Consider the following 17,709-nt stretch of genomic DNA (forward strand, 5'->3'; position numbering starts at 1 on the left):
CCGAAGTCTAGACTCGGTACAGGATTAGCCGATAAGCCCCTGTCTCACCACCCACACCCCCCCCTCCCTAACCCCACCCCGAGCCCAGCCGAACCTTCAATTAGCCGAGCTAAGCTTTTCCTGGACATGGCACCGCAACCTCGCCTCCCCAGACCTTGTCACGGCTTCGTACGCGTTCTTTTGCAAGGTTAATGAAGACCCTCCATCCATGGTGATCATGGAGAAGGCAAAATGGAAGCTGTTCGGCCTACGAGACATCTTCCGCGGTAAGCTGAGCTGATGTTCAATGGGCTACGGGCCGTACGGCGCAGCATGTTTAATGAAGACGTTCAATTCTGAACGCGAAGCGTATAATGCGTCAAGATCTCACACGGTAGGCCTCGTGAGTATTTTGTATCTTGTCCCTCGAAATGAAGCTCTTCTCAGTTGTGGTAGTATCTGCCCTTTCCATCTCCCTTCAAATTCCCCCGGCAGATGCCATTCCAGCAGCAACTCCTAGCTGTCGATCCCTTCCAGGAGATGCTGCATGGCCGAGTATCACAGCGTGGTCGGCTCTCAACTCGACAATTGGTGGTCGCCTGATTGCCACAGTTCCTCAAGGTTCGCCTTGTCATGCTCCGAATTTCAACTCCGAGCAATGCGAGAGTTTAGCGGAGCAATGGGACTATCCTTGGATCCAGTAAGCCAGCCCAGTGCAGGATCAAGGACGGCGAGGTGGAAACTGATAGGAGCACAGTTCCCAGGATCCTTCAGCGATAGATATGCCGTGGTTCCAGAACGGCACCTGCGACCCTTTTCACCCAATAGAGACGCCGTGCACGCTTGGGAATCTCGTGTCCTACTCGATCAATGTCTCGTCTGCAATGGATGTGATCGCTGGTCTAAAGTTCGCGCGGCAGAACAATGTACGGATCGCTATCAAAAACACCGGCCATGAGTAAGTTCTCGAAATTGACAAGGGTCGCCGCAACATCAGACTGACAAGAGCCTGTCAGTTTCATCGGGAAGAGCACAGCCAAGGGTGGATTAGGACTATGGACGCACAACCTGAATCAAATTGATATTCTGTGGAACTATACCAGCAGTGGCTATAGTGGCCCAGCCATGAAGATGGGCGCAGGAACACAGGCGTATCTTGCATATGAAGCGGCGCATCAGGTTGGATACCGAGTCATAGGCGGAACCTGCCCTACGGTGGGCCTTGCCGGAGGCTACACACAGGGCGGTGGCCACTCTGCATTAAGCTCACTCTATGGTATGAGTGCGGATCATGTTCTAGAGTGGGAGGTTGTTACTCCAGACGGGCAGCATATCGTGACCTCTCCCGAAAAACACGCTGACCTGCACTGGGCTATCAGCGGCGGGGGACCTGGCACTTTCGGGGTGGTGATCTCAATGACGACCAAGATGTTCAAAGACGGGACAACCAATGGCGCAAGCCTGAGCTTCAACACAACTTCTGCCCCGGGATCCACATTCTGGTCAGCCATCGAAGAATTCCAATCCCATCTCGGGCCACTCGTCGATAGCGGTAGCGTAGCGCTCTATAGCATAACCTCCACCACCTTCTTCGCCTACATCGCAGCCCCAACTATCAACACTACCAAGATCTCCTCCTACCTCCAGCCCACAACCTCGTTGCTCTCCTCGCTCAACGCAACCTTCTCCCTCTCCATCACCACTGACCCCTCCTACTTTGATTACTTCTCCCGCTACTTTGGCCCCCTCCCCGCCGGTGTCTGGGACTCCTCCCACCTAATCAGTAGTCGACTCATCCCTCGCTCTGTGGTCCAAGCGAACAACTCCATCGTCGCCTCCGCATTCCAGAATATCACTGCATCAGGGATCTGGTCCCTCTCCGCAGTAGCCCTCAATGTCTCGCACACCGTAGCAGGGAACGTCCCGGGCTCCAATGCCGTACTTCCCGCATGGCGCTCTGCTCTGTTACACACGATCGTCTACTCCCCGTGGAACTGGACAGTACCGCAATCGGTCATGGTGGAGCGAGAAAATTATCTCACGAATACCATCAGCCCTCTGTTAGAGTCTTTCACGCCAGGCTCAGGGACGTATTTGAATGAGGCGAATTTCGACCAGATTGCGTGGCACGAACAGTTTTATGGGGCGAATTGGGACAGGTTGAGTGATGTGAAAAAGAAGTATGATCCGGAGGGTCTGTTGTATGCGCGTACGGCGGTAGGGAGTGAGGCATGGGAGGAAGGGGAGGGGGGCAGAATATGTCGAATTTAGGTTGGGGGAGGAACGTTATTTTGGGGATGGATGTTTAGAAGTCCAAAATGAATATGTAGTAGGTAGAGCACCCCTTTCATTCGATAATCACAATTATATTATTATCAGCAGTACAGGTTCTGGAAACCGAAAAAGATCACGTTGGTTTGACCTCACAAGTGATGATGAAATTTATACAGGACATGCCGGAAAGTCAGAAAAATTTGTCGAGTTCACAGGGTCACGCCTAACACCCCTCCGCTCCACCGCCCCGTTTCTATTTTCATCCCACAGCGCCAGTTCTTTTACTTTGTTCCTCTACACAACTGTAATTTGTAATTCAGGCTGGGTTCATCAAGTGATCTATATCTAGAAGATGCATAGATGTATTTGTATCTTGCCAACCTACATTTAACGGTATCGACGCCTCTATTCTCTGAACTGCGATCAGGAAAGGCTGTAGTGCCTCTATATCAGCGGTGTTGGATTTTCACGATCAATACTCACTCATATAGTCACGTAATAAATTTTTAGTTTTGAGTTATTACTACCATTTCTACTCTTTCATAGAGGCAATAAAGCAAACCTTGACCTGTAGCACCTTCAATATTAGGCCATCTCCCCCGCCTACCAGCTCAATGGCGTGTCATCAAACGCGAGGAATTTCCCAGACGTCTCCTCACGAGTAGCGGCATCAATCTGCGGGGTTGTTAATTTACAGATAAATATCAAGCATGATCAGAAGCTTGCGTACCTTGGCAACGACTCCATCGACACTCTCCTGTACGGTCGCGAAGGCCTCTGGAAATCCAAAGAAGCGAGCCGCTGCATTACCCTCCTCCGTCTTGACCGCGCTGAGAACGAAGGATATTAGAAGATAGCGTGACGAGGTGTAGGATCCCAACTCACCCAGGGTGGAAAGCAATAGCAATCAGGTTCGGGTTCTCAATATGAATGCGTCTCAGGAGAAAGTTGATGGTCGCCTTAGAAGCTCCATACGAAGTGACCGTATAAGGCACGTACTCAGCCCCCGTAATCGTTGACACCGCTGAAGAAATAACAGCAAATTTCGGCTGTTTTGCGGCAGTCAAGAGCGGGAAAGTGGCTTGGAAAAGGCGGACGGGACCGGCGGCGTTGATGTCGACGTGTTCGAGGAGATCGCTGGTCTTCATCTTGGCAACTTCGATGAAGGCGGAGGACTTGAAGATGCCGGCATTGGCAATCACGACGTCGAGGTGTGTGATACCCTGCGCAGTGATGGTTTTGACGGCTTCGAGGGCGTCAGTTTCAGAGGTGCTCTCGACCTTGACAACGATGACTTTGCTGCCCTCGGCTGCGGGAATCTCGGACAGAGACTTGGCTTCCGCGGAGTCTGGGCTGCGAACAGCGGCGACGACAATGGTGTTGGGACGGCTGAGGTACTTCTCGACGAAGCCGCGGCCGATGCCCTTGGTAGCACCGCTGACGAGGATATTGGTTGTCATGATAAGGGTTCTCCGAATTGCTGGGAGGATGGAGGTAAATGGGCAAAGAGCGGAGCAGATGTTTTCAACGTCAATGGTGATATGCGAGAGACTTAGAGAGGGCAAGAGGGGAGAAAGAAGGATTGACGGTCTCTTCAGGCTTTTGTCTCTCAGTCGTTCCCATGGCCACCAACATTGCCAACCGGCATCCTCCGTCCGTATGTGCGACTTATGGACAGGAGCATATCGAAACAGCTGGAATGTTGGTGGCAGTTGGAAAGCGCATGAGATGATGAAAGATTACTTATGATATTGACCGTGTTCTCGGCGGGAAGCGCTGTCTCTGGCATGTGTGGGTGGTTTGAAGTGGTAGTAATTAGCAAGCAGTGATCGCCATAGCAGGGATGTAAGCGCTACGGGAATAATCCCTGAGGTATGATTAGAAGATATTGGGGTAGTAATATCCCCCGCGTCCGGCCGATGGGCGGCATGGTGCGGCCGCACGCACGGATCCGGCCCGAGTCGAAGCGCTCGCTTGTTTTCCCTGAACCTGCCTTATGTAAGCTAAGATTACTTACTAAGCAAAGTAGCACTTCATCCATACCTGTAAGCAGCATTATTCTCGCTCCCTGCTTACAGCTTCCAGCGGAAAGGCTGCTGCTTTGTGTCAGGTGGGAATAATACAATCAGTGGTTACACGCGCTGACAGCCCATTCATCATGCAATAAGGAAGTCATGGCATATGTAAGTCAAGTGTCGGGCCATCTCGCTCGTTGCGGAACACGTCCAATCTTCTCCGCCTTCTCTTTCTCGCTCACCTCTTCTGGGAATCATGGCCCTTTTTGATCACGTGCAGAAGAACTTAGATACAGCAACAGTGGTTGTCCTTGGAGTCACCTTGTGGCTTACATATGCTTTAGGTCTGGGAATTTATCGAGTCTTCTTCCATCCTCTTTCCAAGGTACCCGGGCCCTGGCTGGCCGCCGCTACGCAATGGTACGAGACATACTACGAGCTAGTGCCCAATGGTGGAGGAGCCTTCACCAAGAGGATCAAGCAGATGCACGAGCAGTATGGTATGTAGAGTCATCTGAATGGCCGACTTGCGGTGAGATCCCTTGCTGAGTCTTTCACAGGAACAATTGTTCGCATCAATCCAAACGAGGTGCATATCGATGACCCTGAATATTATGAGACTATCTACTCCAATAAACCCTACGACAAACTTCTCTCCTTCGAGAACCGCTTCAATATGCCCCACGCAACCTTTATGACTGCACACGCCGATGTTCACAAACGTCGTCGTAATGCTGTAGCTCCTTTTTTCGCGACGAATAAAGTTCGAGGGCATGGTCCATTCATTCAGAGTCTTGTTGACAAGATTTCGCAACGTATGACGGATGAGTATTCGGGTCAAAAGAAGCCGCTGGTGCTTAATGATGTTTTTGGATGCCTGTCGGGAGATGTCATCACTAACCTTGCCTTTGCCCGCTCATACCATCTTATCGAAAGTCAGAAATGGGAGTCCCCCTTCACGACTGCAGTGAGCAACTTAGTGCATACCTCGCACTGGACTACTCAATTTGTTTGGATTATACCCCTGATGAACTGTATCCCAGACAAAGTTGTCATGGCCTTGTCCCCCATTTTCAAGCCGATTGTGGAATTTCGACTTGTAAGCCTCCTTGTTTGTTCCACCGAGTGCCTAATCCCAGCTAACATCCAAAGGCGATGGAAGCCCAAGTCAGAGATCTCCTCAGCGGAGAAAGCAAAGAGATTAAAGAAGCGTCGCATAAAACACTTTTCACGGAGATTCTTGCCTCAGGGTTGCCGCCTGAAGAACTAACAATGCTTCGGCTGCAGAACGAGGCCGTCAGCGTCATCGGTGCCGGGTTTGAGACGACGAGGTGGTCTCTGACAGTTGCCTCCTATTACATACTGGCCAATCCTTCCGTGTATCAAACCCTTCGCGAGGAACTGATTGCTGCGATGCCTGACCCGAGCAAGATTCTTACCTGGGGCGAGCTCCAAAAACTACCATATCTTTCTGCTTGCATTGAAGAAGGTGGGTATGATTCCAAGCCAGAAGGATGGATCTGATTTGCTGACAATTTGAATTTTAAGCTCTGCGTCTCGGATACGGCGTCGTGCAACGTTCTCCACGCATCTCCCGAGACTCCTTCTTCCACTACAAGAACTACCTAATACCACCTGGAACCGGTGTTTCGTCAGACGCCTACCACATGCACCACCATGAAGAAATCTTCCCAGACAGCTACACCTACAGGCCTGAACGCTGGCTCGGCAACCCCAAGGGCCCCGATGGAGTAAAATACCTATCGCGGTACAATGTCGCGTTTAGCCGGGGCTCTAGGACCTGTTTGGGAATGCCGATGGCCTATTGCGAGATGTTCATCGCGCTGGCGACGGTGTTCCGCAGGCATGAGCTTCAGCTGTTTGAGACGACGAAAGAGGAGGTTAGTTTCCATCATGATATGGTTACGCCTCAGCCTCCATATGGTTCGAAAGGCGTTAGGGTTTTGGTAAAATAGGTCATCGGTATGGGGGCGAGATCGGGATGCTATCTGCCACGAATGTTGAGGATAGCTCTGAGCGCTCGAATTGGTATGCCGTACGCAATACAGGGGGGAGGCGCGATGATTCTCTAGGGAGTACGTGTTGCTTACTTTCTGGTGGCGGTCTGGAACAGTGTGGAGGTGGGCTTTCTTCTACCTACCTAGTCATCTAAGCTAAATTCTAAATCTCACCCGCGTCTTATCTACGTCCCGCAGATGGGCGGCGTTCCTCGAGCCCTCCGAGTGGGCGTCTAAGACGACGGGACGGCTCGATCCTCGAGCGTGTCCCGGCTACTGGTGGCGCATTTATACGTATATATATCGAGGTTTGGAAGGAGCTGGAACCCTGAACTGTAAGCTGCATATCTTGGCTTGCCAGTCTCTGTGCCGGACCCCCTGTCTATCAACGTTGAGAGCACGCAATATAACGGGCTCTTCGTAATAAGTAGACTCGTGGAGAGATAAGCGCCCCTATTGGTGATATGCGCGCGAAAGCAGGAAGATATATTATGGCCGATGGTATACAGTCGAAGCATACCTACTACTCCATCAAGGTGGAAATGTTCAAATGGGACGGACTAGAGTTCCCCCGCTCCACGTCTAAATAGGCTGTCCAATCCTGGTCGCTTAACCTTGGTTGTTGGATCTGGACGCATTCATCTCTCACAACCCCACACAACTACCACTCAGCACCATAACCCCACCACCTCTCCGACACTCCAGCACCATTCGAACGCCACTCCCGTGGACCGCGTTTCCTACTTTCTTGCAGGCTTGTGTGATACCTCGTCTTCTGTATCACCGTAGCCTCTCGCATCCGCAGAATGTCAATCGCGCGTGACGAGCCGCGCAAATCTTATCAGGATGAGCATCCATTGGATCTATGCGAGCGGCGAAGAATGCAAAATCGTGAGGCCCAACGGAGATTCCGCAGTATGTGCTGGTTGCGAGATACATCTGGCCGACAGAACTAATACTACGGCAGACAAGAAAGCTCAAGACCGAGCAGCAGAAGCTCAATCATCCTCCTCTGACACGTCTTCCACCAAACCCAATAGCCAAACTCGCTCGCGCCAGGGCACACTCGAATCGCAGCCAACAACTGATACAAGACGAGACTCATCCGCAGGCCTTGCCCCACCTATACACGTCGATACAGCACATACAACAATCATAAGGCAACCTAATCTTCCTGATCCCACACCCAATCAACCAGAAGACTCAGCGGCCGTTTCTTTTCATAGATCAGTATCAAATACAAACCATGTTCTTCACGGGTGTTCAAATGATTGCGAGCATTTGGTAACTGGTGTTCGACAATTAAATTTCTACGCCGCGTCCCCTCTAACCTTTTCCCAGAGCCAACCATCGCCACACAGCCTCCATTCGGCTTTATCCGACCTTCTTGAAACTGGCGATGATTTCTCTTACGACCAAGTCTCGCCGCTTCTATTACACAATGAGCCAATATTCGACTTCACAGATGACTTCAAGACGGACTATTTGCCCGCACAACCGTTCTTAAACTCTTATGGCACAATTATAGACTCTTTTCCGCCTCTTTCAAATACGCTACTACCACCATCACACCGAACCGTCTCTAGCACTGTACATAAACAGTCCAACATAACCAGATCCGCACCAACGAGTCGGCATGACGGCTTCTACGAGATGCCTCCCACTAGACCAGTAACAGCGAGCAAGCCCCCGTTACAAGATCCAACTCTGCCTAAAAACGATAATAATATCGACGATGAAAACGACGGGAAGCCATTGCTACATGTATCTGTCGAAAATGGACACGAGGGAGTTGTGCGAATATTGATCGACAGCGGCGTCGATGTCAACGAACGAGATCGGTACGAAGGTAACACTGCATTGCATATAGCCGTGTGGCAGAAAAACGAAGCCGTCCTTCGGTTGCTTGTCGAAAGCGGAGCCGACGTCAACGCCACAGATAATTTGGGCCGTACGCCACTGCATCAAGCTGTCGCAATGGGCTTTGAGGCAGGGTTGCGTCTCCTACTCGCCCATGGTGCGGATATCAATATTAGGGAGAAAAAACACACGAAGAAGCGCTCCCTTGGCTAGAGGAGTGTTGTGGGACGTCACTTCCTGAGGCTCTGATAAAGCAACCATGTGACTACGTTCCACTACCTCCCTCTTTCCTCTTCTTTTCTTTCTTCTTTTTATAAAGGACCCTTTAGATGAAATAACACTATACAGAACAGACATACAAGATTTATACAAGAGCTGTGTCTAGTATACTGTGATCCTGGTGTTGTGAATAGCTTCAATTTTTCACATATCGCGAATGACTTGCGGAGACGCGTCTAATCTGTACGCTGTAAATATTTCCATTGCACCTAATTAGGATAAGTGCGTTGATGAGATAAGGTAACCCGAACTAAAACCACAACGCACCAGCCACCGCCACACCTGGCCACGGCGGCTAAGCCACGATCTTCATTAGCCACACCCCGCTTCCCCTGTCCTGGCCGAATCCCCTGAATTCTTGTTCACTGGGCAACTCCCATGGTGCCCCAGTTGATGGCCCATCGCTAATATGAGGTGTTCATTACATTCAACGCAAGGTTGTGAATGGAAAACACCAATTCTAAGTGGTTTTGGCATCATCGTGGGACTTCTAACACTCTTGCAGCGAGTGGGATGTTGAATTTTGAATTGGTCGTTTATATTGAATATGCTTACAGTGGTAGGTACTGATATATGGATGTCACGAGCTCAAGGACTAGTGCTTACAGGCTAAGCCTCAAATATAACATGCCGGGCTCCAAGGAAAAAGTTGGGACATTCTATCAATCCTTTTTCATATCGTACTTGAGTATGAATCGGCCACGATGACTGTCTTTTCGCAGATCTTTAATACCAACTGCTCCTTGCCAACAACGCCATACCATTATGTAACCTCAGCAAACATCAGGAGCACAACTGACATATTATGGAGCTCCGCGACGGCATTAGTCCTGTTCACCTGGGCCATTCAGCATCTCAATGTCCCCTATCAAAAGGAGTCAAAAGCGCAGAAGCAACAGATTCGCAATTTCTTGGACGAAATGTTACTGAAGGCTTCCTTCATGATCGGAACAATTATAGCGCCTGAGCTGTTGCTTGGCAAGGCTCTAGGAGATTTGATGTCGGCGCGTGAATCTCGAGATCAGATGAAAACATATGCAGAGAAGGACAAAGTCGAATGGAGTCTCACACATGCATTTTACGCCAACATGGGCGGCTTCGTCATTCAGTTTTCACCTGGAACACGAGTCCCAACACAAGTGGACCGACTACAGGGCACGACAGAAACCACTACAACTGACCATGGACACAATGCTTTGTCCCTGGACTCACCAGAGTTAGTAATCCATGAAAGCTCTGATTCTATTCCAAAAAAGGAGCAGGTCCATGAGAGTCCAGTCGATATCGAGCGTGGTTCTCCTCCCCGAAAACGCAAATTGGACATTTCTAAGCCGCATAAATTAATTTCGGGCGAGGATTGCCCCTGCAGTGATCAGAAAAACGACTCGGAGTACAAATACATGACCATCGAGGACATCTCAGTTCACTTTGCTAAACCCTGGTACCTCTTTGGTTTTAACCCGTTCCCTATCAAGTTCTGGAATGGCAGGTTCCTGGTCGACCCTGGGCCCTTTAAGGAAATCCTGAAGCATCCAAATGAAGAGGCAGATGCAATTGCAGATACCACCAACGACCGTAATGCTAGTGACATTTTATATGAACTTGCGCATCGACCGGAAACTGACAAAAATTTATTCGGCGACGTGCAGAATGGACTTAGTCGGCTTCGGGGACGATACTGGGCACTCGATGCCCGACAACTTTACAAGGCTCGAGAGCTTGGTATAATTGAATCATTACCATCTGTTTCCGAGGAAGCCATACAAGACCAGAGCAAGGGTGACGCAGTCATCAAACTCACAGCTATGTTCCAAGCCTTTTATCTGGTCTTGCAGCTTATCGTAAGGCGCATTGAAGGCTTGCCATCGTCCTTGCTGGAAATCATGGTGGTTGCTTTCTCGGCTTGTGCATTCATAACATACCTTCTGTTCTTCCCGAAGCCACAGGGGGTTAAGGTTCCTCGATATATCCACGCAGCTCGGTATCCGACTCCAGAAGAGATAGGCATTATTGCAAAGCCTGCTCCTTTTGATTGTATGATAGGTTACAGGAAAAGGACATATGCGATGCCGAATTTGACAATGCATTATTGGTGGGGTAATAAGGAGTCAGTCTTCGAGTTTATAGCAGATGAATCTTCCCATGGAGGGTTACTCCTCCTCATGGTAGGTTCTGTTTTTGGAGGCATGGTGTTCGGAGCCATTCATTGCGCTGGAGTAAGGATACCCAAGCCTCCATTTTCTGGTTTACTGTACATACGCTAACCCCGTGACATATGAAGTGGTATTCCGATTTCCCTACACCTCTAGAGGGGATCTTCTGGCGGGTTTCCAGCCTATGCACAATTTTTGGCTGGGGAATATGGACATTATTTTTCCTTCCTTTCTTACTATTTATACATCCTGTATACGTGGTGTACGATATCATAAAACGTTGCATTGCCAAGAGGTATCGGAAACCAAAACCACAACTGCAAGCGCAAGCGCAAGCGCAACCAAAACGGAATTTGTCAGTGACAGTAATGAGAGTGCTGGGATTAAAAGACTTTGGAAAGTTCACTATAACGGTATCATTTCACATCTGGTTTTCAGGAACTGTGTACATTCTCGCACGCCTCTACATGATGTGCGAAGTCATCCGACAGTTGTTCTTCCTTCCCCCAGGAGCATTTCAGACGACAAGCTGGCTGGTTTCAATTCCACATGGTGGATAGCCATTCATTTTTCGGCAATACTTCGAGGATTGAGATGATTGGACAACGTTTGCTCAACACGCTTGAAGAGCAGCGCGGTTTAGGAGCCTAGTCACCCAAAAATCCGGCATCTGTGTCATTTGCTTCTGGGTCAGCTGGGAAACCGAAAGGCATTATGAGGATCAGAGGCTTTCATGCGTCGTCTGAATCAACAGATATGTCATTGTTGAGGAAATAGCAATCGAAAGGCATAGCTTGGAAGGCTTGAAGAGATCAGACGAGAAACTTGAATCTGGATTATAAGCGGAGAAGTCCAGCTTTTTGATACCCTTTGATGAATATGGAACAGCATTTAAACTGCTCGAGAAGGGCACCAAATGTTTAATAAATTACTGAACAACCTACTTCTGAAACAGAATCTTTTTGAGGGGTAGCATTAAGGTTCCTTTCATGAAAGTCGACGGGAGTACTGAGGTGGCTAATTCAGAGCTCAAGGCGCTCATAGAAGAGCAAATGCGATGGAACCCAGATGGGAAGTTAAGAATCCCTTCCCTTATCGTTTAAATTCCTAGAACAACTCTGAACTCAGACTCCTGGGTACCAATTGTCTACATAACGATACCTTTCTTCAACCCTTCGCCGTCCCGTTCGGCCGACATGCCCCCCTATTTAGCCGAGTCGGAGAAGAACACTAGGTAGGTACATGACCGCTTACTGTTTTCCCTCTCACAACCGCAAGAATAGTATATACCTATACTAGCCTCAAGGGGCATTTTCTCTCATTTCCGCATATCAATTATATATAATACCTCCTTCAATAATTTTCAACGAACACGCTCTAAGTGTCGACTTGCTCCTTCTACTCCACTATTAACCTATTTAGAGACACTTATCAGTATGCGTTGATGTCTTTAGGTGAACTTAGAATATCGGAAATTGGAGGACTTATGGTGCCTATTAGGGGTTTCTCAATGTTGTAGGTTTGTGCTTTGTCCTCCCTTGGGTATTTTCTACTCTAGATTGGCCTTTTTGTGTCTTGTTTCAATAGATATTGCATTGCGGGCATCTATATCTTCGTGCTCCAAGCATCGCGAGTCGAAATAAATGACCCCGATGTCTCATTCTTAACGCGTCAAAGAGTTGTTGAATCTTCTTGTTATTCAGACGTTGAACATTGCGACATTTGTGGGAGAGCTTCTGGAATGCAGTACGGGTATAAAGTGTTTCTTTTACACCGGCAATAATACCACCTGGGAGCCTTGGATAGTTCCGGCTTCTCGAGAGCGGAATGGAGGTCTCAAGCGTGACAGAAAGGGAACTACAAAGCCAAGTTGGGTCTGATGAGTTTCTAGATTTAATGCATCCTTAGCTTGGGTGCATTGGTCTTCTCCATTAAGTTTCATTCAGGTTAGAATAGGCATTTCAATACAGTTATTCGTTATGACATAAATCAAGCACTAATGGCTTGGATCAAAGATGACCTTATGCACTTGCATCTTATTGAATAGGTCATATCCTTCGACGGCTTTGCTTATCGGCATGACATTCTCAGTCATAAAGCTTTTCATCGTTAGTAACCCTCTCCAATGTTAACAGGTCGACTTACTCAAGCTTGTCTTGATTCTTCTTCAGCATTGCTAGAGCCTGTGGGAAAACGCCTTTGAAAGTCAGTAAGAGCGCCAGATCAGATCGATATACGTACTTCGGACAGGGCATCGACCCATCTGGAGCGTCAGATTCTTCCCATATCCCTCAGGACCCGACCAGGGAATCTCCTCCTGGTGAACACCTGATACCATGTCAATGATTGTTTATCTGAACAGAGGAGCTACAAACCGAAGCTGGAAATATTTCCCCATGGCCTAAGCAGATCGAAAGCCGTTCTGAGCGCATCTGCATGTCCTACACCCTCGATAACAGTATCGGCACCTCTTCCATTCGTAAGCTCCTTGACCCTCTTCACCAATCCTATCGAGTGTCAGATTAAGAAACGCCACGGAGTCACGATACCCATACCTTCTTTATCTGCCTGGTCATTCCATGGTTCAGCTCCCAACTTCTTGGCCAAGGCCAACCGACTGTCTACTCTATCAACAGCGATCACCACCTTGGGCTCATATTCCAAAGCATTGATCAATGCGCACAACCCCACCGGTCCGCAACCGATCAATACCACCACACTTTGGCGGATTGTATCCTTATCTATTCCACGGAATGCATTTGCGGCAGCGAAGTAGCCAGTTGGGAAGATATCCGCCATCAATACCAACTTCTTCTCATCGATGCCTTCAGGAGTCTTCACAGCGGTCGCATCTGCTAGCGGAACACGCATATACTCTGCCTGGCCACCATCCAAGAGTGGGCAACCAAAGAGGAGGGATTTCTCGCACCGCGACGAGTAACCACGCTGGCAGTAGAAGCACTCTCCACAAGAAACCGTAAAGGGCATGACGACGCGATCCCCAACCTTATGGACCTTGACCGACGAGCCAATCTCTACCACTTCACCTGTCGTTTCATGCCCCATTATGAAGTCTCCCTTCGAAGGTTGGTGACCGCGAAACACATGGAGTTCACTGGAAAATAATCAGCGGAATTGCTTGGAGAAAGCGGCGCAAGACATGCCTTCCACACAAAGCTGAGTAGGTGACTTTGATAATAATATCGGTCGGATCCACGATTTTGGGAATAGGTCGGTCCTCCACCCTAACGTCGAGCTTCCCGTGGAAGACGACTGCTTTCATGGTGTCTTTTGACATCTTGGTGATGTAGTTGAAGCTATTCTGTCGGGCGTAGAAGTATACAGTTACAAAACAAAAATATTGTGTGCGAGAGATGGAGCTGAGTTTGTTAGAAGGATTGACGTCGTTGACGTTGTTAGAATTCTGGGGATCCGGCGGGGCAGAAGGCGCTGAGTGGGGTCGATTGTCCGAACGTCGGGGAGGGGTTCTCGGACCTCGGGCTGTGAAATATATCTACAATTCGGAGTTCCTCATCTCCTTATCTCCTCATCACTTTCTGGTTTCTAATTCCATGTATTGTTACCAAGTTACATTACGCATTTGATGTCTTGATCGAGAGTGCGGGGTTCCTGAATGAGCGGGGTAGCAGCTTAAAGCGCAAGGCGCTCGGATCCCCTCTCAAAATGCGTTTCTCAACATTGAAGGGGAAAATTTGACGATTTCGGGTCAAAGGAGTTCCAAGCCAGGTCAAATGGCCCCAGGTTCCTGGCTATAGGAGATACGAGCGGATGAGAGGAAGGTGGGGGGAACTAAGAATTCCGCTCATTATCTCCGCTGCTCGAATCTCGTGCCCGTCATGTCTCAATAGGTTCGACATTAAGCAATGGTCGGGATTGAAAAAACTCTTGATTATGCGCGAATCCTGTGTTCTATTTTCATTGTCTGTTTAAATGCTCTTTGAAAAAGGAACTGGAGCCTATATAGTAGAGGTTCGATGTCATTGGCTTGAATGCGATCAAAGTTCTAAGCTACTGGTAGATATACATCTTTCAAGAACGCTGGGATGGCTGCCATGTACTGCGCTTTGACTGACCATGCCATGAGAGTTTTACTTCCGGGAGACATGTTGCGGCTTGAAATACCCAAGGTGTTGGGACAGCAGAGGACAGATATCTGCGCTCTCGGGCGTTCTGAGCCACGTCATGATCTGAAAGATGCGATTGAAGCAAAGAAGAAACGTGCAACTATCTCCTCAGGACAGGCTAGAGACCATTCTCCAAAACCGGTATTCTCCCCTCATTAATATTGTATCAGTACGTTCTTTGCGACCGAACCTGCCTTGCAGGCGTGGATTGGCAAAGCGATGCATGTGGAAAATAGAATCGCAATGGAAATTGAAAGTTCTTTTTCTATTATTTATGAAGCAGAGCCCACTGTTGATTTGTCTAGCAGCCAAATGATCTTTTATAGAGCTCTAATATCTCAAATAGGGGGAAGGGTGAATTGTCGTTAGGATCTTCACCCATAAAGCATACGGGTCGAGTCATCGACCACTCGTATATACTTTATAAATCGCATAAGGAAATCCAAGTGGCCTCTACGACTATCTCCTCCCCCAAAAAAGAAAAAAAAAAAAAAAAAAAAAAAAAAAAAACCAGTCAAGTAAATAAAAGTATCAAACCCCTTCTTCAAGATCAATCCGGAAAAGGTTCTCCGGAGCGGAGTTTACTGCTAGAATTGACAGGGGTCCAGATAACAAACGGTTGCTTACTTTGGCTGCCCTCAGCAGAGTTGCTCCTTGCAGCGTTTGAAACCTGCCACGCATCAGATTATTATGGTATCCAATAGGACGTACTGTCTGACTCGGCAGGAGTAAGAGGTAAGGTTATACTCTGTACAAGACATCCAGGAACAACAGAGACGACAGGGCTCGCGGGAGGCTGGAGATACAATGTATGCGCCGCCTGCGCATAGGATCACATCTCACATATGATTAACCAGAGGACAAAAGGAAATATGTCCCATCTCAAAGATATAAATCAGTGGAATGACCCGTCTCACTGTCATTTCCTGTGGATAGAGTGGCGCATTTCCATTCATTAAGAATCCTTTAAGAACACTCCCTTTTTATTTTTCAAAAGTCTCTCATTTATTTTTCTTCAAGAAGTCCTTGATTTACATTCTTTGAGGATTCCCTCTTTTAACTTTCGGAGAGGTCCCTCCTTTACTCTCCCGACAAGGTTACTCACTCAATTCCCATTCTTCATTCCATGAGAAGCCACTCATTCGGCATGCTGTTTTTCCAATTATTTTATCTCGCGACTTCCGTCTCAGCGGCTACTACTTTCGCAGTATGTATTCTCTGACTCTCTCTCAGGGAAAGTAAATAATTAACACGGGACCAGGGCGTCAACATCGCAGGTTTCGATTTTGGCGTCGACACCACGGTTAGAATATTCAGCTCCTATCTTTGATATCTGCTGATTGTCGGCAAGGGAACAGCTCAATTAAAGGGAGTCGATCCCCCTTTGAAGCAGTTCGGAGGGGTTGATGGAGCTGGTCAGATGCAGCATTTTGTGAAAACCGATGGGTTTAATCTGTTTCGACTACGTGAGTACTCACTCTTCTCTCCTCTCCTATCTCCTAGACATACTAACCCCATCAGCGGTCAGCTGGCAATTCCTGATCAACAACAACAACACAGTGAGCGATGAATCATCAAACAGAACCTGTGGTTGCAATAGTAAACCCGGAAACACGCTCGACGCGACCAACTTTCAAAAATATGATGCGCTCGTCCAGGAATGTCTTGCGACGGGAGCGCATTGCATTATCGATATCCACAACTATGCGAGATTCAACGGGTTGATAATCGGCCAAGGAGGCCCTACGAATTCGCAATTCGCATCTCTGTGGTCACAGATAGCTACCAAGGTATGGGGATTCCAATTGCCACATATCGAACGAATTGCAACGTTAACAAAACTACCGCTAGTACGCCAACCAAAGCTCCATCATCTTCGGCATCATGAACGAGCCGCATTCCATTCCCAATCTCAACACATGGCGCTCCACGGTCCAAAGCGCCGTAACCGCGATCCGGTTCTCCGGCGCCACATCCCAGACCATCCTCCTCCCCGGGACGGGATTCAGCTCGGCGCAGAGCATCATGAATGGCTCTCTGCACTCCGTGACGAATCCCGACGGGTCGACGACGAATCTGGTTTTTGACGTGCATCAGTATTTGGATAAGGGGGGAGCGGGTCAGGGGAGCGAATGCGTGAGTAGCCATGTAGAGGAGACGTGGATACCGCTTGCTGCCTTTTTGAGAGAGAATAAGAGGATGGCGATAGTGAGTGAGACTGGAGGGGGGGATACAGAATCCGTAAGACCTTTAATTTCTGTCCCTCCAAAACCCCAACTCAACTAAATCACCAAATAGTGCTATATCAATCTCTGCGCCGAACTCGCATTCCTCAACGCGAACAAAGACGTGTTTCTAGGATATGCGGGATGGTCCGCGGGGAGTTTCTCGACGGAATATAGTCTGGCGGAGACGCCGGTCGTGAATGGTGATGGAGAGAGGAGTTTTAGTGATAGGCAGATTGTGAAAAGATGTGTGGCTGGGACGCGCGGGAAGCGGAAGGGGAGTGTAAGCCGGAGGAATAGGAGGGTGTTGAGGGAGATGATGAGAGGAAGTAGTGTTTGAGAAGATAGGTGGAGGAGGAGAGGGTTGGATATGAGGATATTGTGTTAAGGTATAGATAGAATATATAATGGTCACACGACCAATCAATCAATCAATCAATCAATCATCAACCCCTAATTTCTAACAAAAAAACAACTCCTTATCCATCTATCTATCTATCCATCCATCCATCTCCTCACAACACATCCTAATATAATTCAACCCAAAATCTCCATACATCCCTCCCCCCCTTTTTCTCCTTCATACAATCAAACACACACAAACACACACACCCACCTAACCTCGCAGGACACTCTCCCATCTTCTCTTCTCTTCACTTTTCATGCCTACCTACCAACTCGTACTAGTAATTAACCTCAACACCACCTCTATCTAAGAAATCAACAATCAAGACACAAATTACCCACCCCCTCCCCCCCCC

The 17,709-nt window shown here is 48.4% G+C and overlaps 6 protein-coding genes across 6 annotated transcripts; 4 read left to right on the plus strand and 2 right to left on the minus strand.

Moving 5' to 3' along the window:
- Nucleotides 1-208: 208 nt before the first annotated feature.
- On the plus strand, nt 209-2,250 carry M430DRAFT_70069 (hypothetical protein; the record flags this gene model as incomplete). The annotated part of the gene is made up of 4 exons (XM_024869474.1): nt 209-266; nt 490-679; nt 737-937; nt 996-2,250. 4 exons carry the CDS (start codon nt 209-211, stop codon nt 2,248-2,250), a joined length of 1,704 nt encoding a protein of 567 aa, XP_024716564.1.
- Nucleotides 2,251-2,856: 606 nt separating this feature from the next.
- Nucleotides 2,857-3,713, minus strand: M430DRAFT_110425 (hypothetical protein; the record flags this gene model as incomplete). The annotated part of the gene is made up of 3 exons (XM_024861356.1): nt 2,857-2,928; nt 2,984-3,083; nt 3,139-3,713. The coding sequence occupies 3 exons, from the start codon at nt 3,711-3,713 to the stop codon at nt 2,857-2,859; spliced, it is 747 nt and encodes a 248-aa protein (XP_024716565.1).
- Nucleotides 3,714-4,524: 811 nt separating this feature from the next.
- M430DRAFT_23063 (hypothetical protein) lies at nt 4,525-6,244 on the plus strand (the record flags this gene model as incomplete). Its single annotated transcript, XM_024864828.1, has 4 exons — nt 4,525-4,768; nt 4,829-5,367; nt 5,421-5,757; nt 5,817-6,244. The coding sequence occupies 4 exons, from the start codon at nt 4,525-4,527 to the stop codon at nt 6,242-6,244; spliced, it is 1,548 nt and encodes a 515-aa protein (XP_024716566.1).
- Nucleotides 6,245-9,129: 2,885 nt separating this feature from the next.
- Nucleotides 9,130-11,138, plus strand: M430DRAFT_23065 (hypothetical protein; the record flags this gene model as incomplete). The annotated part of the gene is made up of 2 exons (XM_024864829.1): nt 9,130-10,641; nt 10,707-11,138. 2 exons carry the CDS (start codon nt 9,130-9,132, stop codon nt 11,136-11,138), a joined length of 1,944 nt encoding a protein of 647 aa, XP_024716567.1.
- A 1,337-nt stretch (nt 11,139-12,475) lies between these two features.
- M430DRAFT_70073 (hypothetical protein) lies at nt 12,476-14,125 on the minus strand. Its single transcript, XM_024869475.1, has 6 exons — nt 13,743-14,125; nt 13,134-13,693; nt 12,954-13,085; nt 12,820-12,906; nt 12,724-12,775; nt 12,476-12,677 (listed from the first exon to the last, which is right to left on the minus strand). The coding sequence occupies exons 1-6, from the start codon at nt 13,874-13,876 to the stop codon at nt 12,575-12,577; spliced, it is 1,068 nt and encodes a 355-aa protein (XP_024716568.1). The 5' UTR covers nt 13,877-14,125; the 3' UTR covers nt 12,476-12,574.
- Nucleotides 14,126-15,870: 1,745 nt separating this feature from the next.
- On the plus strand, nt 15,871-17,288 carry M430DRAFT_23067 (glycoside hydrolase family 5 protein; the record flags this gene model as incomplete). Its single annotated transcript, XM_024864830.1, has 6 exons — nt 15,871-15,930; nt 15,985-16,026; nt 16,075-16,189; nt 16,245-16,513; nt 16,575-16,964; nt 17,022-17,288. 6 exons carry the CDS (start codon nt 15,871-15,873, stop codon nt 17,286-17,288), a joined length of 1,143 nt encoding a protein of 380 aa, XP_024716569.1.
- Nucleotides 17,289-17,709: the final 421 nt, after the last annotated feature.

The sequence above is a fragment of the Amorphotheca resinae genome, assembly GCF_003019875.1.
Source record: "Amorphotheca resinae ATCC 22711 unplaced genomic scaffold M430scaffold_14, whole genome shotgun sequence".
In the NCBI taxonomy this organism is placed as follows: Eukaryota; Fungi; Ascomycota; class Leotiomycetes; order Helotiales; family Amorphothecaceae; genus Amorphotheca; species Amorphotheca resinae.

Coding starts and splice junctions, on each gene's coding strand:
- M430DRAFT_70073 (XM_024869475.1), bottom strand. CDS start 13,876: ATGTCAAAAGACACCATGAAAGCAGTCGTCTTCCACGGGAAGCTCGAC. Junction 12,907..12,953: donor GGGAAATATTTCCAGCTTCG/GTTTGTAGCTCC, acceptor ACATGGTATCAG/GTGTTCACCAGGAGGAGATT. Junction 12,776..12,819: donor GGGTCGATGCCCTGTCCGAA/GTACGTATATCG, acceptor TGACTTTCAAAG/GCGTTTTCCCACAGGCTCTA.